The sequence below is a fragment of the Zophobas morio genome, unplaced genomic scaffold, assembly GCF_036711695.1.
Source record: "Zophobas morio isolate AGI-343-1 ecotype UQ-CSIRO unplaced genomic scaffold, CSIRO_AGI_Zmor_V1 ptg000030l, whole genome shotgun sequence".
Lineage (NCBI taxonomy): Eukaryota > Metazoa > Arthropoda > Insecta > Coleoptera > Tenebrionidae > Zophobas > Zophobas morio.
The window spans coordinates 15,788,706-15,810,454 of record NW_026972135.1 but is presented as its reverse complement, the minus strand read 5'-3'; the positions used below and the strand labels follow the sequence as shown (position 1 = coordinate 15,810,454).

Sequence of the window (21,749 nt, the reverse complement as noted above, 5' to 3'; positions counted from 1 at the left end):
AGCGTAAGTCAAAATAAATTAAACACTGACTGAAATAAAATATTTTCAACAAAATAAAACGCTAATTTTCTGTGAATGTTTTACTTTCCAAGCATAAGCTCGAGTATGAAAAATATAAGTGTCCCGTTTACAATTGTCTGTCTGTCTGTCGGTCTGTCTGATTGCTGTTAAATTTTATTTGTGTTTTATGAATACATGTAAAGGAAAACTCAAAACAAAATTATCTAATCACCTCCATCAATAATTTGATGATGTCACCTAAAAATTTTTCATAGTACAAGGTCTTTAAATTTCATTAAATAACATACTCCTAAACTTGTGGTTTATAAATCCGCCTCGATTTTCGAAACTTAAAAAAAAATAAAATTCGCAAAATCAAATTTATAATTTTCGGAGAAGCTGTATTTCTTAGGCTGTATGTCACTGAATAAATATAACTAAGATTCATAACTTTTGACTTTTCTTACTACTAATAACTGAAAACTGAAAAACATACTCCTAATAAATAAAAAAATCGTGACGAAATACGGAACTGCTTGTATTTTAGTACCATATGATAGGCGTCTATCAGGCCATCAAATTTATTTTTAAAATACTGTCAAACCGAACAAAGAACGTGCTGATATTGCCAAAACATATATTTTTTATATTGAAACTTGATAGAAGCCTTTTTTTGATCAAAAATTTATTACCTATTAACTTATGTTTAAGAAAAAACTGACTACATAGTTTAATTAAGTATTCTAATAAGATTGGTACTACAAAGAAGTTTAAAAATAAACAAAATTAAATTCAAATTTTATAAATTACCTAAGAAAGTATGTATATTTGTTTGATTATGATTCAGGAGCGAGGGAAGTTCTATTTACATTATTTTAAATATATCGATGATGTCGTAATTTTGACGTAATTAGTCAAAAACAGTCAAAATTCCTCTTAAAATATAGCACACGTAAAGACTAAACCGACCAGTTTGGAAATTTAACAGTTTTACCTGGTATTTAAAGTTAATCTGAAAACGTTTATTCATAAAAATCCATTCACTGTTTTAATATCGTCACTGTAATCCTGTAGTGAAGCGCCAAGAAAAAAATTTAACAATTTAAATTCTACCTGAATGATTTTATTTATCAGACAATATTTTTTTAATTTGGGAAGTAAAAACAACATGTGTTGAATGTTTTAAAATAGCTGCTGCTATCAAAGATCAAATGCAGTCATTAGTGATGCCATATCCTTGTTTTTAAATACGTTTGACTAGCGTTATGAAAGTTACATTAGAGCATACAACATTAATTTGAATATGAAATAGAACGAAAACTTTTACAATAAACGAATGTAGTTCCAAGAAAATAACTTGAATAATAAAAATTTTCATTTAGTCAGAGATTTTATAATTTATTTTGATATTAAGAACTTCATAAACGAAAAGAGAAAAAATATATTACCGCTTACAAAAAGTCTTCTTCTAATAAAGCTGAAAAATAAAAAATAAGATAAAATAATGTCAGTTCTGTAGCTATAATTTAACGACATGATAGTGGTGGAGTTAAAGAAAACAGATCCTTCATGACATTGTACCAGTAGCAGGTAGAATCCCGTGACAAAGACTTTCCAATTTCACTACTAAATAATATCATATAGGTTTAGTTTATACAGTAATTCAATTACAAGTAATTCATTACTGTAATTCAATTCCTTTTCAAGTAATGAGTAATTGTAATGCATTGCTTTTCAAAAAATGGAAATAGTAATTGCAACGAATTACTTTTTTTTGAGTAATTCAGACACTTTTACAATTACTTTTTGCAATTACTTTTGACCAAAATACTCAAAAATATTGTCTTGTTTTTCTCTACGAATCGTTTACTTGACCTGATGGCATTATTATACCTGTTTCGTCTCCAAAAAGAGAAGATTAATCCAGTAGGGAGTTAAAAGCTAAAACGAGTTTAGCACAGAATTTGTTAAGAAACGGTAACCATAATATACATAAGCTCTTCATCATTTTAAGGGTGAGCTAAAGCTTATTCCAGCATAGGGAAATACATATAACTTCTGCCCCCAAAAAAAATATACTTCCGATTGTAATAAACTTCACATCGTTGAAATGAGCGTAAAAAACCCTAACCAGACTGCTTTTCCATTTTTTTAAATTTATTTGTCAAAAAAACTACAACGCGTTAAAATTGTGGTGAGTATGAGATTATCTGCTTTTCGCTATTTATGGATCAATTTTAAATTTTCAAAACGGTACATTCATTGAAATTGCATTAAAAAATCCAATGTGCTTTACAGAAATAAAATATTTTAATAAATAATTGAGTAAATAGGGGCAGAATATTTAAAATTTGTGGTCAAACAAACTTTAGCCATTTTTCTGGTCCACTCAAATCTACAGGTAACCGATAGAGCCCGTCCTTTCAAACCTCTCATAATCCGACAATAAAATTTTCTGAGTGTCCACCCTCTAAGGTTTTCTAAATTTAATCTGTAAGTCACAGTCAAGTTTTTGATAAAATATGTAACATTTTGCCCTTTTTTTAATGTACATGGTCATTTTTTCACAACAGGAAACTTAAAACATGGTTAAAATGGTACATTTTTGCAATGAAATATGCATTTTTCAATTATGGGGCGGAGCCTAATTGCAAAATTTATATTTCCTGATACAATTTTTCCGTTTTAAAAATGTTTTAAGTTTCATGTTGTGAAAAGAAGTCTACATATACTAAAACAAAAAGGAAAAATGTAAGCCCGCCCACCCGCCCTGTCTCCAACGTGCTCTTTTTTTTTTCGCCGTGAACCAAGGGGCGGAGCTTAACTGTAAAATACTTATTTCTTTGCAAGAAATTAAAAACATGTTTCTGAGTATCGTCTTGTTCAAAAAATATTACGTATATTAAGAAAAAAGGCTAAATATAAACCCCACCCACCCACCCCTTCTCAATTGTGACGATTTTTTTCTTCGCCGTGCACCGAGGGGGCGGAGCTTAACTGCAAAATACTTATTTCTTTACAAAAAAATGTTTTTGAGTATCGTGGTGTTCAAAGAATACTATGTATATTAGGAAAAAAAAGAAAAATATTAATCAATTTCCCAATTTTTCGACTTTTCGATTTCCCGATTTTTCGATCTCTTGATTTCTTGATTTATATGTGTCTCTATTTCCGGATTTCTCAATTTTTGGGCATTTCGATTTCTGGTTTGTTCAATTTTTCGACTTTCCGGTGTCCCGATTTCTTGATTTTTGGACTTTTCTCTCTTGATTTCCCGAATTTTCAATTTCCAATTTTTCGAAATGCCGATTATTTAACTTCCTAGATTTTCGATTTCCACATTTTTCGATTTTTCAATTTTTCGAATTTCCGGTTTCTCAATTTTTCGATCTCTTGATGTTTCCATTTCTCGCCTTTTATATATTTGTTCCATTTTCCAAAATTTTCGACTTTTCCATTTTCTCCATTTTTCGATTTCTAGATTTTTCGATGCTCTATTTTTTCATGTATTTGATTTCTTGATTTTTCGACATGTATATATTTTGTATGTAATATTTTTGTGTGCAAAAACTAATTGTAATGAACTCCTTAAAAAAAAGTAATTTGTAATTGTAGGTAATGAATTACTGTTGTCACTGAATAATGAGTATTGTAATGTATTACATTTTAAAAGTAATTGTTCCAATCAATGCATTTATATTGCACTTTCGTGTAAGAATACATTTTGTTTTGCTACCTTGTAAACAATTTTTACTCCTTCGTTTCTGCAGATTTCAATCATCTCTGCATAATTGTCATATTATTATAATTTTAGACGCTACAAAAATATCGTTCTGAGTATAGAGCACTTTATACTGTAATTTTCCGTACATTAGACGAGTGTGAGTTTTGGAGTGTCAAATTTCTTACCAAATTTTTATCGAAATTTTAGACATAAAGCAGACGTACAAATTTAACGTGGTCTTAGCAGACTCCAGACAATAACAATGCTGACGTAAGAAGCGCCTATTAAAAATAAAAGTTTATCAGCAAGCGTGGTGTTTATCGCATTAAATAATGGAATTCCGTGCCGATATTAAACCAGGAGTTGAATACAATTTTATAAAATACTGAAGCATTACTTCTCTGCATGCTTTCTTTAGGTTCTTACAATTTTATGGAAGAGTATTTTTTGAATGTTTACTTGTGTGGTTGCACACTCTTGATACGCTGTAAAAATCGAATCTCGGATTAGTTTCGCGCATTTTATACTGAAGACTTTTGCAGCTAACTGTAAATTTGTCCCAATTGGAAATCCAGGATGGGTCTTGGGTGATAGGCAACCAAATATACACGTTATATCCAATAGTCATTCCGTATTTTCCAAATTACTGGCACCATTGAAAATTATATCAACAAAAAAGAGCCTAGACAACTAGCGAAGTAAACAAGTTATGTATTTCCTTTTTTTAATACAGGTCTGGGTGTCCTGAACAAGTGCAAAATACAACCACCTGTTGAGTCCCAACAAAGAGTTTAAAGTTTAAATTCGGTCCAGGAAAAGGGTCAACAATACAGGACAATAAAACTAACGCAATTATAGCTGTAGCCAGATACAGATCTTGTTATTATGTCAACAATACAATAGCTGTGTCCTCCCCCCTCAATAAAAACATTTATTCAATTCATTTATTTAATTCAAGTACAATAAGCCCGCGACCCCGAATATCCGACTCCGAAGCAAGAAAATCAAAAACCTCCCCGCCACCAATTTTGCAAAAACAACTCCGTCGGGAAAAATCTGACAAAAAAACTGGAAAATACCACACTTACCTAAAATCGCCTGCAGAGCCAAGTCAGCAGATAACGCGTCCATTTCTTGCATGATATTTAGTTAAAAGTCAATTGGTTTTCACTTTTCACGCGATTTTCCATAGTTTTCACATCACAAAGCGCGGAAAATCGTGGAAACTTTTGAAACTTTCGAGAATATACAGAGTTATGTCAAAAGCAGACACGTTCTTTGACATTTGACAGATGTCAATAACAAGTGGGTTGTGTGTGTTGGTAATGTTGGTATGCACATATTACAGGGAGCCGCTGTCTATGATTATGGAGAGTGACGTGCAAATACTTTGGTCACGTTTTTTGAGATTAATTACAAATGTTTGTAGTTTTGATCAACTGCCTCGTGTATTAAGATGGAAAACAAACAGTGGCGGCACTAAGAGGTGGGCTGTGGGCAATGTTATACTGCAAACGTATTTTCAGTGGAAAAAAATCTGTAAATTAGAGAACAGGTAAAGACAAAAAGGTGTCGCCTACACGTTTTACCTTCTGGTTAGTAACTAATAATAATAATAATAATACATATAACCGTCACAGAAATGTTTGATACCATGGACTTGCGACTTACACGTACCGGATGTTACACGCCGAATTTTTTTGAAAGGGGGAGAGGGGACAATGTTCAGGGCGAAGCATTAATTACCAATTGCCGTCTCTTTAGCCATATATAGAGTCCCAGATAAAATTCTGCAGCCTTGGATCTTCTAAACTGATAGACCTGTTGGAATTTTGTAAACGCCATTGCTTGTACCTACCTTCTTGAAGGGAGGAGCATTTATCTTTTTTGCAGATTTTCCTCACAAAATTAAGATTACAGTGATGGAAAATACTTATACGTGTAGTATTAGTTTTAACTGTAAATAATATAAATTATTATCCAAATGAAGAGATATATCTGGTTGCTATATTCATACTGTCATGAAAACATATGCACACAATGACACTACTATGTACTGTTAACTTGTAATAATATTGTAAAACTGAAATCTTGGACTACTTTACTCTCTGTTAAAAAAAGTTGAAGTTTTTAATTCTGAAGAATATTACTTATGAAAACTGGGTCGGGAATAGAGAACCTGCTCGATGACCAGCTTAGATTCATTTTTACTTCCTGAGCGTAAGTTGAAGAAGTATAGCAATGGAGTCAATCGGACGACTTATCACTTTCAAGTTTTCTCGACGTTTCATGACCTCTAGAGTACGGAAAAAAATCCCAAGATAATTGAAAAATAAAGAAAATAAACCGAAACCAAAAATTGTACACATGAAAAATTGGAAAATTAAAAACTGAAAACTCCGAAATTACAAATCGAAAAAGTGCAACATTTGAAAAATTCAAAAGTTAGAAAATTGAAGAACTGAAAAATTAAACTTAAAAACTGGAAAAATTGCAATTCGAAAACTGAAGAAACAAAAAAGAAAGAAAAATTGAAAAATTCAATTAAAAAATTGGTCCAAAGAGTTTAGACAGTACTTCCCTCGCTGTCGGAAACTTGACGACTGCATGCCTATTGTGTTTTTTTTCTCATTACATTTTTGTAGTGGGAATTTAAAAAAAATTGCGATGACGTCATCAACATTTTTGCAAGGACACGTATATCAGTTGGGATAGATGTAGTGTAATACTAAGAATAAAATTATTGTATTCCCAAATTTTCGGGAAAATGAATTGGGTCGTTTTGAATATTGAATTGTTATAATCAATAAAATAACGAAACAATTTACTCACGTATACGGCGCCGGCGTGTAATATGAGAGGCAAAATCGTTTATGTATAAACATTCTTAATTTAAGATGACAAGCGTAACAGCATACGTGAGAGTCAAACAGAGAAACTGTAAACAAAACGACCATCGGTTTTATTGCTTCGACTTCCGCTTGTTATATAAAACATTGGGTTTTATTTTAATTTTTGACGGTGGAATTCACAATTGGTTGATTATAAACATGTCTATACCACATTCGCGGAACCTAGTCAGCGCACAAAACAAATGCACGTCTGTAATATTAAAGTAAAGCGTGCTACCCTTATGTTTCAACCGAGTTTTTACTTTAAAAAATTTTGTGTCTACCAAATTGGGTTGGTCCAATGTAATACTAATAATAAGTGTTGCCTTTAATTTAATCAATAAAATAAATTGACTTCATTAATTTTTTTGAGCCACCTCTTAAGAAAATCTAAAAAATATGAATGGAATGATAAATCACAAGTACAAACTCATCATATTTTTTGCATTTTAGATAGGATTTATTCAGCAAAATTTAAGGGTGACGTCATCAATTTTTTTAGGAGGGATGAACAAATACATTTTGAACAAAAGTTTACCATGCTTATAATAACTTTAAAATATCTCCAAGATTTCAAAGCATTCGGTTTTGTAATTCCTGATTAAATCGAGCCACCTCTTAAGAAAATCTAAAAAATATGAATGGAATGATAAATCACAAGTACAGACTCATGATATTTTGTACATTTTAGATATTCAGCAAAATTTTGGAATGACGTCATCAATTTTTTTAGGGGGGATGAGCAAATAAATTTTGATAAAAAATTTACCATGCTTATGATAACTTTAAAATATCTCCAAGATTTCACAGCATTCGGTTCTGTAATTCCTGATTAAATCAATAAAATAAATTGACGCATTCATTAATTTTTTTGAGTGACCCTGTATATGCAAATCCAAAAAATATGATTGGAATGATAAATCACAAGTACAGACTCATGATATTTTGTACATTTTAGACAGGATTTATTCAGCAAAATTTTGGAGTGACGTCATCAATTTTTTAGGGGGGAAGAGCAAATACATTTTGATAAAAAAAATTACCATGCTTATGATAACTTTAAAACATCTCCAAGATTTCAAAGCATTCGGTTCTGTAATTCCTGATTAAATCAATAAAATAAATTGACGCATTCATTAATTTTTTTCAGTCACCCTGTATATGCAAATCGAAAAAATTTGAATGGAGTGATAAATCACAAGAAGAGACTCACTATATTTTGTACATTTTAGATAGGATTTATTCAGCAAAATTTTGTGGTGACGTCATAAATTTTTTAGGAGGGAGGACCAAATACATTTTGACCAAAAATTTACCATGCTTATGATAATTTTAAAACATCTTCAAGATTTCAAAGCATTCGGTTTTGTAGTTCCTGGGTAAATCAGTAAAATAAATTTTGCGCATTCATTAATTTTTTTGAGTCACCCTGTATATGCATATCCAAAAAATATGAATGGAGTGATATGTCACAAGTACAGACGCATCATATTTTGTACATTTTAGATAGGATTTATTCGGCAAACTTTTGAGCTGACGTCAACAAGTTTTTGGAGGGGATAACCAAATATATTTTGACTAAAGATTTATGATGCTCTTTAGAGCTTTAAAACATCTGCAACATTTCAAAACATTCGGGTTAGCAGATTCAAAATTAAATTGCAAAATGTTGTTTTATAATTTTGATTTTTTTTCTAAAAATCTGGACGTTTCGGGTAAAAACTCAATTCGGAGTCGTAAACTACATGTGTAGGACTAGGTTATTTTATACAATTTAAGACCCATTTACTATGTACAATTTTGAAATGACGTCATGGCATTAGTGGTGGGGATGATTAGACAAATTTTGGTTAGCGTTACAATCGGTCCAGTACTTTCGGAGATTATCTGTCTAATAAAAATCCGGGACGCCAGACAGACGGACAGACAGACGGAAATGGGAGACCTATTTCTTCGTCTTCTAGGGGTCATGAAAGATTGAGAAAACGTAAAAGTAGAGAGTCGGCCGACGGATTCGATTACAATACTTCCTTTGCTTACGCTCGGGAAGTAAAAATCTGTGGGAGTGTTATTTTCGCAGTGGTTTTTAGTAATTTAATATTATATCAGAATCAAAAGATGTTGGCGTCGCGACGCTCACGGCATATATGGGTCATATTTGCAATGTACTTCCCCTTTCAAGTCGACAACAATGGCGTTTACAGAATTTCAATACCTCTTATCAATTTTCAAGACATAAGGCCGAGGAGATTTATATAGAAAATTATTAAAGATTGAAAGAAAATCAGAGATTAATATTGCACGGTAAACTTTAAAATTGTTTTTGACAATACAGTATCTTGTTTTTGAGTAGCACACAACTTTTTTTAGTTGTTTCAAATCGAACAACCTGTATTTGATTGCCACATTTTACTCTATATTTTTCTTGTCTTTCTTTCGATTCTACGACAACTGGTCGCAAACAATTGATCGCGCGACAATTGATCGCAAGCAACTCGTCGCAGCACAATTGGTCGCACGCGACAATTGATCGCGGCGACAATTGATCACAGCGACAATTGATCACAGCGACAATTGATTGCACGTAAATTGATCGCAGCGACAATAGATCGTACGTAAATTTATCGCAGCGTCAATTGATCGCAAGGTAAAATTCATCGGGAAGTATTTTCTTTTATTAAAACTAAATATTTTGTATTCTGAATTTTAAGTTGCAATAAATTTAGCAACCAGGTAAGGTGTAAATATCGAATTAAAAATAATTTGAATATAGATAAATGACGAAGTTTGTAGTTGCACTTTAAAAATTAAAAAATACGAGCGTAAACACCTTGTTACATAAGATTTTTTATTAATAAATTGTCATTTTGGTTATTTTTTTAAGAGATTGTTTCTATTTATCTCGTTGCTTATTTAACTTATTATATTATAGGAACTAGCTTCATTATAATAAGTACTCAACATAAAAACAAGTGTTTATTGTTTTTAACTAGATTACAGTTATTTAAAAAATAATATTTTTAACAACCTTTATATTTTAACACGTTTTGATACAGAATTGCCTCTATTGTCTATTCTTGTCTTTATACATATCACCAAACAATAAAATTTATGAACTAATAGTACATCTAGAGTATCCATATGCAGCGAATATAAATTCCACTGGACGGATATAATACTTATTTTAAACCCTTGTAAATTGCAACGGATCTTTTACAGGGTTTGAGAAAGGTTTACGTGTATTGTAAATATATATTGCAAAAACTTTTGTTAGAGCGTCAAGAATAATTTTGTGTTACCGGGAAATCTAAGAAATGTAGGTACTTATGCAACTAAAAACTTATTTTTTAATTATTATTATGTGACTAGTATTGTACTGAAGAAAAATTCAGTTGTACCATATGTGGGTGTAAAAAATACTTATACAGGGTTAGTCACGAGAAAATTATTTCTGAAAATTATTTTTACGCAACCCAAAATACGAATACCATGTACCACTTGATACTAACTGAATTTAAAATGAAATGCTTAATTCATGATTGCTTTGACTTTGGCAATGCCATTTTGACAATTCTGGAAAAGGAGGTTACGCGAGTGTCCATGGTGGTACCGCAGCCAATTGGAGATCTCCGCTGGCGCCGCTAATAAGTTTGTCAGGGCTTGCTTCGAGTGCCTCTTGATCTTTTGCAACCGATTAATGACGAGAACATTATTTCTAAAAATTCCTTTTACGATAGATATTTCTGTGACGTGTAAAACAGCTCTCAGATCTAAAAAAAAGGAAGAAATAATTGGTTCGCAGTTTTCCATGAATGACCCTACTACGGGCTGCCAGCTGATTTTATTCTTCTCCGCACTTTGCATCCTACAAAAATTTACAACATGGGCTGGAGAAGCCCACCTACATCCGGCAGATTAGGCAAATAATTCTGAGTGAATAGTCGGCCTTCCGAGTGAAAACTTTTCAAACTTCCCAAGCTAAAAATTAGTCACGCCATTGCGAATAACCACTACTCAGTGGCGTCGTCATCCTGGTTGTTTGTATTTTTTAACGGTATTCACTGTTTGTATTACTTGTTACTCGTGATGTGTTGATTGATTTAAATATTTTAAATAATATTAATTAATAGAGAATATAAATCTGTTATGTGCGTTGTTTTATTCAACAAATTTTATTCCATGAGCCGCATCAAAAAAAAAAAACTGTACGTCACTGTCATCGGCAGTCTTATCTGGGTAATGAGGGGTACTGTTTATGAGTTATGACACTTTACCGGTTTGGCTCGAAACCATCATTTTAAGTCTGGCACTTCCTCCAGTATGAGTATATTCCTTTGCTCCATGGTCAAAACTAATCTTTTTACGATCTTGTTTACAGAAATGGCGTAAAAGTGGAGATTGGTATGTAGGTACTTAGCAAAGGGAACGAGATAAATTATTCATTCTGTCGTATCTACAAGCGCCTTATTAACAGTGTGAGCGTTCAAAAAAGTTCTGAATGAAAAAACATCTTTGGTTTTATCATGGATTAAAGATAATGCAGAACTAATTTGTAGTGAGCAAAAAATTGTCTGCAAAGAATGCAATAAACTTCAAGATTAATTGTTAATATATAAATTCAAATTTCTTTGCACCAAATTTATTAAAAACTATATATATTTCATTTTTTAAACTATCAAACGTAATGAAAATAATGCTTTTTCCCTTAAAACTGTAACGAGAGTTTTATCACGATTTATCTATAACTTTTTAATTTGACAGTTGTAATAATTTTAAAAGCATTTTTTATTAAAGAAAAATGACGTCTAAAGCTGCGTGTACACAAGAAAGTAACTTGCGAGGGGAACTTCTGAGAGTACTTGCGCAAGCGTTTACATACCAGCAAATAAATTGACCAAATACCTCTCAGCAACTGCTATCTAGAGTGGCGCTTTGGCAACTTATTGCATTGCCGTGTACACCAGATAGTCTTTTAATTCGTGCTAGAGTAAAACATGTAAAAATTTCGATATTATTTTGTTTCACCGGAAGGGGAAGTTGCATGGCAATACAGGCACATTTAATTACTGTGTAAATAATGAACTTCCAATACAACAATAAATACATTTAACAATTCAAAATACATTTTATTACTTACCAAATTATCTTCGCCTTGTGCCATTGAAATTTCGTCATTAAACAGAAATTTGAGAGCATCAAAATATTCCCAAGAGCTCTTGTACACGTCATCAGCGCCTTCTCCACTGTGTCTTTTCTTAATTTTTTTACATTCCTGATTTTGCTGAGTGCGGAGGTTGTGTAGTTTTCTTTGGATTTCACTTACACTAGCTTTAAATTTATCTGCTATGGCCTTAAACGCTTTTTCTTTTTTAATCCTATCTCGATACATTTTTGATTTTACATTCCACAATTCCGGGAATCCTTCATACATTTGAATCAAGGCGTACGTTTCTTCCTTGGACCACGACCGTTTCTTGGTGTCCATATTTAATAATAATAACTTGATGCCGCTTGCCACTCTAGATAAAAAGTTTCCAGACAAGCTTGAAATAAATACTGCTTGGCTAGAGGTCTCTAGCAAATCGTTTATACTTGCAAATTGTTTATTGCATAAAGTGCTTGCCGCAACTTGCAAAACTAAAAAGCAATTTTTTTCACTCGTTTAATTGACAAACTTTAAACTTGTGAGAAGAAAAGCTTGAATGACTTACTTGAGCGTCTAATCAATAAGACCAATAATCCAAATGAACATTACAGTAGCATACCGACGAGATGTATCAGCATTAAAAAAATATTTTACAATATTTTCACTTTTTTGCACTTTGGTTTAGTCGGAAATGAGCCTAATAGTTACCGTTTTTATGGAACTCGTATGTATTTATTTTGACACTGTTTTTAGAAATAATGACATTTTTGAGAATATAGCACATTAATTTATTTTCCTTATTCATAACAATTACTTATTTCTCTATAAACGCTATCATTTTTCGCCTGCGATCAATTGTCGCATGCGACCAGTTGTACTTGCGACGAATTGTGTTGCGATCAATTGTGACTGCGACTAGTTGTCGTTGCGACCAGTTGTCGCTGCGACCAATTGACGCTGCGATCAGTTGTTTGCGATCAATTGTCGCGCGACGAATTGTGCACGACGAATTGACGCGGTACCCTTTCTTTCAATATGCGGTGTCTTTCAAAAAAATAAAAATAAAAAAGCAGAACAAAAATAACATGCATAAATAAAGAACAAAGGTGTTCTATATCAATATGTGAACACTTACAATTCAAAATAAAATTACAAACACTGTATATTAAGACACAATTTTATTTATACCTCAACAAAGCATGTACAGTTTTATTCAAAAAATATTCGGCAGTTGTCATTTACTAATGTCATAACTTGTAAAATGTGCTTTATGTAGATAACCTAATTTACTGACAGTAGTGTCATATCTGTCGGATATTAATAAAATCTAAGGCATCGGTTGACAAAATAGATTTTTGAAAAGTGCTAATATTTGTCAAAATGACAGAAAAGCTTGAATCACATACAGTTTGTCATAAACTCATAAATGATAGAATGACAGTGCCTAATATTTTTTGATTAAAATAGTACCTTCATTTATCTCTTTACAAAATATTGTTAATATAGATTTTAAAAATAACCTTACTACGATTTTGATTGCTAATCAATTTAAAAAATAATGGTCGAAAGTTATTTCGACAGAACTTCCCTGGCCCCTGCAGTACAATAAAACAGGTCCAGCTTTTTCAAAAAATTACCTACAATTCGATTTTGCGAATTTTATTTTCTTTTTTGAGAACCGCAATGACTTTTTCCTTTACAAAATTTTGTGATGATTTTTGATGATGACGGTGTGATACTAATAATAACAGTATTGTGTTACCAAATTTTCCGGAAAAAGAAGTGAGCCGTTCCTGATATACAGTTTCGGCCACGAAACGACAGTTCTGTCATTTCAGTGACATAAGCTCTAAAACAGGCTTTACGTACTTATAATCTCAAATTTGCCATGTTTGTCATTTTGATGTAGTCTGGAATGTGGATGGATATACCTAATAAACTTTATTATTTAGGTACATGTGTGAATGATGTATGTCAGAATTTATTTTTTAAAAGTGCCAATCATTATGACAATAAAGCATAGACTGCATCATGTTTTCTTTAAATGACAGAAAAATACTGCCGAAACTGTAATCAATAAAATAAATTGACTCATTGATTGATTTTTTGAGTTATTTGTATAAGCAATTCTAACACGGATTTATTGACTACACATGTAGGACTGTGTTATTTTATACAATTTAAAATCCCTTTACTATTTACAATTTTGAGGTGATGTCATCACATTGTTGGTAGTGATAATTAGACAAAGTTTGGTTAGCGCTTTACCATCTACATAATATTTATAATAAACGTATAAAAATTGACAACAATCCGTCCAGTAGCTTCGGAGATTTTTGCTTTCTGCCAAAAATCGACACAGTCAGACGATGGACAGACAGACGGACGAAAACGGGAGATCTATTTTTTTGTATTCTAAGGATACATTGAAGAAATATGAAAATGGCCAGACGCCCGATGGACTCGATTACAATACTTCCGTAACTTACTCTTGGGGAAGTAAAAAGTAAAATAACGTGGCAACGTTGCCTCGGAATTACAAAAATAAACTGTGGACAGTAAATGCTATTAAAATTCTCTAAAATTCTTACACTGGTGGTTTATGAATCCCCCTTAGTTTTTTGCACTAGACATGTAGATTATTAGAAAAAAAAATCAAAATTGTATTAAAGCATTTTACACCACCGTATGTTTGCTATAGTTTTGACTCCGCACATTTCTCTTGTTGTATTTCTTAAAATTCATTCCGTTTTTCTCGTATCATTTTCTTCTAATACTTCGTTCGTTTCTTTAGCATATATTTTTTTAGCGTTGCCTTCTAACTTCAGTTTATTTATATTCTTTTTCTGTTTTGTGTTTCGGTTTTGTCTATATGTGATGTAGTCTATTATACTTTTGCAATCTTTTTTTTTCTTTCTTCCCTAACCCCTGAATCAAATAAATTCAGCTTCTTATAAAAAATATAAAATTTGATTTTTCGACCTATTTAAATGTAATGTATTTCCATATTTTCTAGAAAATGGGGTGGGCCGTTTTAAATTTGATCGGTAAAATAAATTAATTTTTTGGGTCACCCTGTATAAACAATTCTAAAACTATGAATTTCATGACGACTACGAGTAAGTATAGATTCATAATATTTTGCACCTTTTCAAGGCATTTGCTTTTGCAATTTCTATGCAGCAAAATTTCGAGATGACGTCATCATGTTTTTGAAGGGAATAAACAGATAAATTTTGATTAGCGATTTACTATGATTATTTTAAACTTAAAATGTTTGCAATATCTTAGAGCATTCGGTTTTCCAGTTTCCAGTTAAGTTAAGGGGTAAACAGATTTTCATGCAAGATTTACGATTCTTATAAATATTATTTATAAATTTTAAACGGAACAACCTGTACATTTGAAACAAATTCGAACTGTAGTCATATTGTTAGAGATGCTTAGAACATTTCTGAGTAGGTATATAGTGGGTCTTCTGACCCACTTTTTGCGGGGAAATTTTATTCATTCATCTTTTTGTCACCCGGTATAAACACTTCTAAGAACATGAATGCATTGATAATTACAATTTAAGTGTAGATTCATAATATACTCAGTGACATAGAAATCAGAACATTCACTAATAAAATTTGAAGTGACTCAAAAACATAACGTGTTGATGTTCCCGGGCCAAAATTTTCGAAAAATTCAGTTTCAAATGAAAATTTTCAAATATACATCATAAAAATTGTCATTTTTCATTTTATCAGTTCTAGAAACATTATTAGAATTTTTGATGAAATGAAGCCCAAAGTCGTAATCTACAAGAACCAGTCGAAATCTACAAGAAAATGTCTTTGAGTAATTTTCGATTCGTGCTCTAAAAGCGCTGAAAAAATTTATACGGTGACAATTTGAGAATTTTGAAAAGTTGCTTAAAATACTCAAAAAAAAAATTTGGGATATAAGTCTCGACAGTTTATTTGAAAAACAGAAAGTATTAATGCCTCCGGACTAAAATTTTCGAAACATTTGGTTTGATAATGCATTTTTTTACCTCGAAAATTGGCATTTTTTCATTTGATCAATTCTGGGGTAAAATTGTTGGAATTTTCCAAGAAATGGAAGCGAAAATAACTTCTACTTCACCAGCTCACCTTGTATATTACGCTATTCCGTGTAATTTTTTAAATTTCTATTCTAGTTACGCATGACGTTTACGTTAACAGTAAAAATAAAACTGCTGACGTAAGTATCATGGGTAACTAGGGCGATAATTAAAAAAATCACCCAAGATAAAAATGACATTGTGTGTTGTATAAATGCATCATGCACATTGTTATTGTAACTTAAATAAAGACATTTTCTTGCAGATTTCGACCTGCAAAAATTAGTTTCGGGCCTATTTCTTTGATAATTCCCACCAAATTTAAAAAATCGCCCATTTCTACACGTTATATTTTTGGAATCAGCAGTTCAGAATGTATACCCCTGAATTTTTTGCGAATTTTTTGTTGGCTTTTTCAAAAGCAAAATTTTTCAGTATGGAAATTTCGGCCAATCTTCGATTATTTTAGAAACTTAACTAAAGACATTTTCTAATAGATTTCGCCCTACAGAAATAAGCTTTTAGCCTCATTTCTTCGATAACTCCTCCATTTTTCCAGAATCGGCGATTAGAATATTGCAATTTTTTGGATTGAAAAAAAAGAATGATTTTTAAACCGAATATTTGCAAAATTTTGCATCTACTTTTATTTTAACAAAAGTAGATGAGAATTTTTAAACTACTTTGGCGACACAATAACACGTTGGTAAACAAGGAAAAATAAGTAGGTCGAATAGTTTAGTTGGAAGAATATCCACACGCCAACCGCCGAGACGTGGGTTCAAATCCCACTGCGGCTGCACATTTTTCCTTCGAATATCACACTACTATAGTTCTTTCCATTTTTATTGAAACACCATTTGTTAATCGTAAATTTGGCAATGATCTGAACCCATTTCTCTCTGGTTGTCAAATTTTGAATTCAAAACTTTAACAATGACTTTTTATACAGTCGTATCAGTCAAGTATAGACTTAAAATTTTATTTCCAGAACCTTCTGTGATGATTAATTAGGTTAATCGCTCATTACTAACAAAAACAGTAGTGCATTCCCGGCTTCATGAAATTGAGTAAGTACGCAGTTTTTATTTATACAGTAAAATAAATTGCTTCATTTATTAATTTTTTTGAGCAAAAAATATAAATGTACTAACAAACTGTATAACGGGTGTTAATTATTGAAAAAGTCATCAAGATGACGTTGGTCTTTTCTGTTTTTTCATAGAAGAAAACGCAGCGAAAAAAGCATGCGTTTTATGAACAGATACTATTGTGTATGAATGACATTTGACAAATTTATTGGAAAGCATTAGTTTAATAAACAATAATAATGAAACATTTTTAATTTTAATTAAATTTTAGATTTATTGCAGTCATACTTCATAATGTTCATAAGAAATCAGACCTTTCGCTTAGTAAGTAATTATTAAATAAAATAATTGTGGGCAAAAAATACAAGTATACCCTGATATTCAGTACCGTTTTCTAATAGACTATTTTTATTTTTTGAAGTTGCACACGTTGGGTATAATATCAATGAATTAGGCAATATTTTATAGACCACGTTCTTGTGATCCACTGAAAATACTGAATGAATTTTTTTTTTAATTTAGGGTAAAACACGAAATAACATTTAATTCAACTTTATTTAATCATCTCCTATCTTAATTTTTTTTTAAGCATTTTCTAATTGAAATGTCCAGAATTTACAAAATTTTATACTTTATTTTATTTCATTAACAAAAAATACTTAAGAAGGGAAACCACAAAACAATATAAAATGTAAAGTCGTGGGAAAACAAAATATTAAAGTTAGCGGGCCCAAAATATTTTCATTAGAACTTCCATAATTAGGTATTAAGTATTAGTCCAGAAACAAGTTTAACTTGTGTTTCTAGTTATTACTATAGGCCAAATAATGATCGATATTGTAAATAACACTTGTCTAAGGCAAATATTTATAGGACGTGTTACGGTCTCCACCCATGTATATATAGGTAATCGTGAATGAATCTATTAAAAATCAGATTGTTTATTTTTATTTTAACAATTTTGTTTTCGTTTTTTTTTTTGTTTATCGGTTGTTGAAAATACTTTATTTTGGATGATATGTATTTCTTTTAGATAGCAATATAACAATATAATTCAATATAATTATTTTCAAGGTAATTGTGTGTCTCTACAGATATTTTGTTTTTGTAGTGAAATACAAACACCAATCAAAAGCAAACATTACAAATCTGCAACCAAAAATTTATCAGTATTTTTAATGCAACCATATACACACTTCCCATGAACCACGCTTTTCAATTTTTATTTTATTTTTAGGTATAATATCGAACATGACACATTTGTAATCCTGTAGGATCCAGTGCTTCACTTAGGATGTATGTTGTGTTGCAGCCAAGTAGTCGTAAGCGTAACCTGAGCGTAACTACTTGGCTTGAGCCACAGTATAGATATCAATCAGTAGAGACAGCTCGTGTCGGCGCCTTTGTTCTTTCTGACCCGAATTTTAAGCCGTCATGGGTGGTCGTTGCCTAAACTATTCCTAGATGTCGCCACCCAATTTAAAAAGTATCACTTCATTTACAATTTCAAAAATTGATTCGTGTACGCAATTTATTGCAAAACTGTGTAGTTTGCTCAAATCGTATAATCGTGAATCGCAATAAGAAAAAAGAAAAGTCGATATTTAATTTATAAACACGATGATTTGTTACAGTTTTTTTTAATTACTTATACAATTTGACAATTCGCACATTCTTTCCCCGAATACTTGAGGTTTAATTATCATTGTAAAAATAATGTAATAAATACATCTAAAAAGAAAGAGGTTTATTTAAGAAAAAATAAATAAAATAAAAATTAAATTACAAAAATAAAAAAAGTTAATGCTGCCAAATTATTTTCTTTCTATTAATTTTTTCACCTTTGGCATTTGTAAATTTAAAGCTAGCATTTACAAATTTTAGTGCATAAAATAATCTCATCCTAGCATACAAAGCAAGCAAATAATCGTATGGAAAGTTTTGTCATGGAGGAACAAATGTAGCTTGCTTATATAAATTTAAAAATTTCAACAAATTAGTTGTTTGTAAAATTATATTTTCAAAATTTTCACAAAAATTTGCTCTAATTCACAAATGTAAAAAAAGAAATTATCGTTTGGCCAGTGAGTATAGATGTTAAATACATAGTCACTGGTTTGGCATATATAATTTACCAAATAACTCGCAATTCTTCGTTTGGTAGGCTCTGAAATGTGAATATATGCTTGTGTTGTCTAAACTTTTATGTTCATTTGCATATTTTTCACATTCATTGCAACTATGTACTAATAAACATTTCCGAATTAGGTATCCACAGATATATCTAATTGCGTTTTGTTCAGCTGTGTGAAAGTGATAATCACAATCTTTAAGGTGGTCTTCTGCACCGTGGTGACTGATTCTTCTTCATCAAAACGACGACCTACATTTAACTTTAAAATTTCTTCCATATTAGGCTCGCAGTTTTGATTACCTCTGTTCGTTTCATCAAAATAATCTTGTAGGATTAATTTTCCAAAAGCCATTTGAAATTGGCTTTTGATAGGGTTAATAGAATTTCCATTTTGTTTCCTAATCCATCCAAAACAGTTTTCCAGTGCGTCTTGGCAAAGGCGTCTTGTTAATATATAGTCAAACCCATTTTACCTAACAACTTAACCCGTAAGCGTAATATCATATACGAGTAAAGTAAAATTTTTATTAAAAAAAAATTATTACAAAAAAAATGCATATTTGTCGGCTCACATAAAGTGCGGGTAATTGGTATGGGTCGACACAGGTAAGAATAATTAAGGAATTCATGAAACCGGTAGTCCATAGGGATTAAGCGAAAAAGGATATTTGACAAAATGTACGGCTTGGGTAATTTTTACCCAAGCCGTACCAACGGGTTAAGCAACGTCTCAAAATAAAACTCAAAATTGTGTAGGTCAAAATATATATATATATACAAGGTGACTGCGAAATACATGCAAAAAAAAAAATGGGGAATAGCTCACAATATGATTATGTCACTGGGTAAAATTCACGGTCCTAAGTAGTAGCAGTGTCTAGAAAAAATTATTTGAAATTAAATGTAAATTGTTGTACGCGCCGCTGGACTGTTTTGTGACCTACATACTTACTACAATGAATGGAACAGAGCGAGTCGAATTAATAACCAAAAAAGTTACTTTATCAGGCACTTTTTTAATCGCAACGTGAAAAACACGAAAAGGGCCAGTTAGCATCGAGCGGTCGGTGAAATCGGTTTATGGTGGAGTTTTCCCATGCAGATTGTGTCGAAATGGTAATTGGTGTGCGTGAACATTTGCATTAATGGTACAGCAACTCCGAGATCATGGTACCTTCAACTTCAAACTCACGATCGTGGCCGTGATGGGGCAGAAAGGAGAATTTGGATTTTCGCAGCTTGTAGTGCATCCTACATTAAAAGAATACGGCCACATCCATACCATGCTGACAAAGTACAGGGTTTGGAGCCCGCTGTGTCCACGTTGTGTAACTCACTTTTTGTCCGATGGAACTCCACGTATTCGTCAACAAGTACGATTTCAAGAGACGGTTTTCGATAAATGTGTATCAGTTGGATGAAACAGTTCGTTTGTGGAAATCAACAGTGTCCAGAAATTATCGAAGAACTTCAACAAGTGAAAGTGGCAGCCGCTACTCCGGTGTTTTTTTACCTATCAACAAACCTCTTGCGACGCTCTGAGGCCTGTATTGCTAGTCAAGGACAACATTTTCAACATTTCTTGTAAAAAGGTAGTAGCATTCTAAGTTGCTCTTATTTCTGTTCCAATAAACAATGTAAAATCGTTGTGACAAGGACCAAACATCCGTCAGAATCAAAACTACCAAAAAACTTTCACACTGACCTTTAGCGATGAATGAGTAAATGAATGAACGAATGATAAGCAGCAAAAAGTCGGTTTTACTTTTAATTGAAACTGAAAGTGTTTAGGTCGTTTTTATTCGAACGTTTTTCCAACTCTATTTACAAGGTGGCTCAGTGCCTTCGTATCGAGGGTGGTTCATGGGGGTTTTGCCCCATTCGATTTTTAATTTGTTTTTTCTATATTTCGGCTCTACTAGGGTGGGGGATGCCGTGGTTAAAATATTTGCACTTATTTCGCAGTCACCCTGTATACATGATGAATAAAAAAATTGTTTATTGAGAGAAGGTCTGCTTATATAATTTTTTGTTACATGTAGTTTGTTTCTTATTATTTTTATATTTAATTTCACCACAACAACGGAATCATATATAATAAATTTTTATTATTTATTTCATAACCACCGTTGTTGTCCGTTTGCGACGACTTTTTAAACAAAAAGTGTGTTATGTTTACTATCTTTTCCAAGAATTCCAAACACGATGGAGAGAATAAGGCGCACAACAGGGATCCTGTATGAAAATTCATCGGACAAAGATTTTACCTTTTATTGTGAAAATTACATTTTTATACTATTTGTACAATTCTACTGGAAAAGCAGTCTTAAACAAGCAAAACCGGCAAAAATATTGTAACAAAACTGCCAAATTTCAAATATTTTATACGTCAGTTGGGCGCCCTCATTCGGTCATAATGCGAACGACCACCCACGAAAACGGGTCACGAAAAACGGCGAGTTGTCTCTACTGATTGATATCTATACTGTGCTCGTACTGTTGTGTGAATCACCTTGTATCATCGAATTATTTCTGATGATTTATAAGAGATTGTACAACAAACTGGTTTTGGAAAATTTGTCACTGCATTTTTAATGAGAATTTGAAGTGAGTCACTTTTTTCGAGAGATCCCTAGCTAACTGCATTATTAATTAAACAAGAATTTGAGTCAG

General features: G+C 31.8%; 2 protein-coding genes across 2 annotated transcripts in view; both read right to left on the bottom strand.

The window, feature by feature from the left end:
- The window catches only part of LOC135138991 (myelin regulatory factor), a 98,767-nt gene extending 93,714 nt beyond the window's left edge, over positions 1-5,053 (bottom strand). The window contains exon 1 of the mRNA XM_064069052.1: positions 4,813-5,053. Coding sequence (XP_063925122.1) covers positions 4,813-4,864 — 52 coding nt within the window. The 5' untranslated portion in view covers positions 4,865-5,053. The remainder of the gene's footprint in view (positions 1-4,812) is intronic.
- Positions 5,054-11,555: 6,502 nt separating this feature from the next.
- On the bottom strand, positions 11,556-12,100 carry LOC135138666 (uncharacterized). Its single transcript, XM_064068641.1, has 2 exons — positions 11,753-12,100; positions 11,556-11,597 (listed from the first exon to the last, which is right to left on the bottom strand). The coding sequence occupies exons 1-2, from the start codon at positions 12,098-12,100 to the stop codon at positions 11,556-11,558; spliced, it is 390 nt and encodes a 129-aa protein (XP_063924711.1).
- Between the last annotated feature and the right edge of the window lie 9,649 nt (positions 12,101-21,749).

What these genes read in the sequence shown, in the direction of transcription:
- LOC135138666 (XM_064068641.1), bottom strand. Translation starts at nt 12,100, where the DNA reads ATGGACACCAAGAAACGGTCGTGGTCCAAGGAAGAAACGTACGCCTTG. An exon ending in CACAAGGCGAAGATAATTTG is followed by an intron (nt 11,598 to 11,752) that starts GTAAGTAATAAA and finishes GTTTTACTCTAG; the next exon opens with CACGAATTAAAAGACTATCT.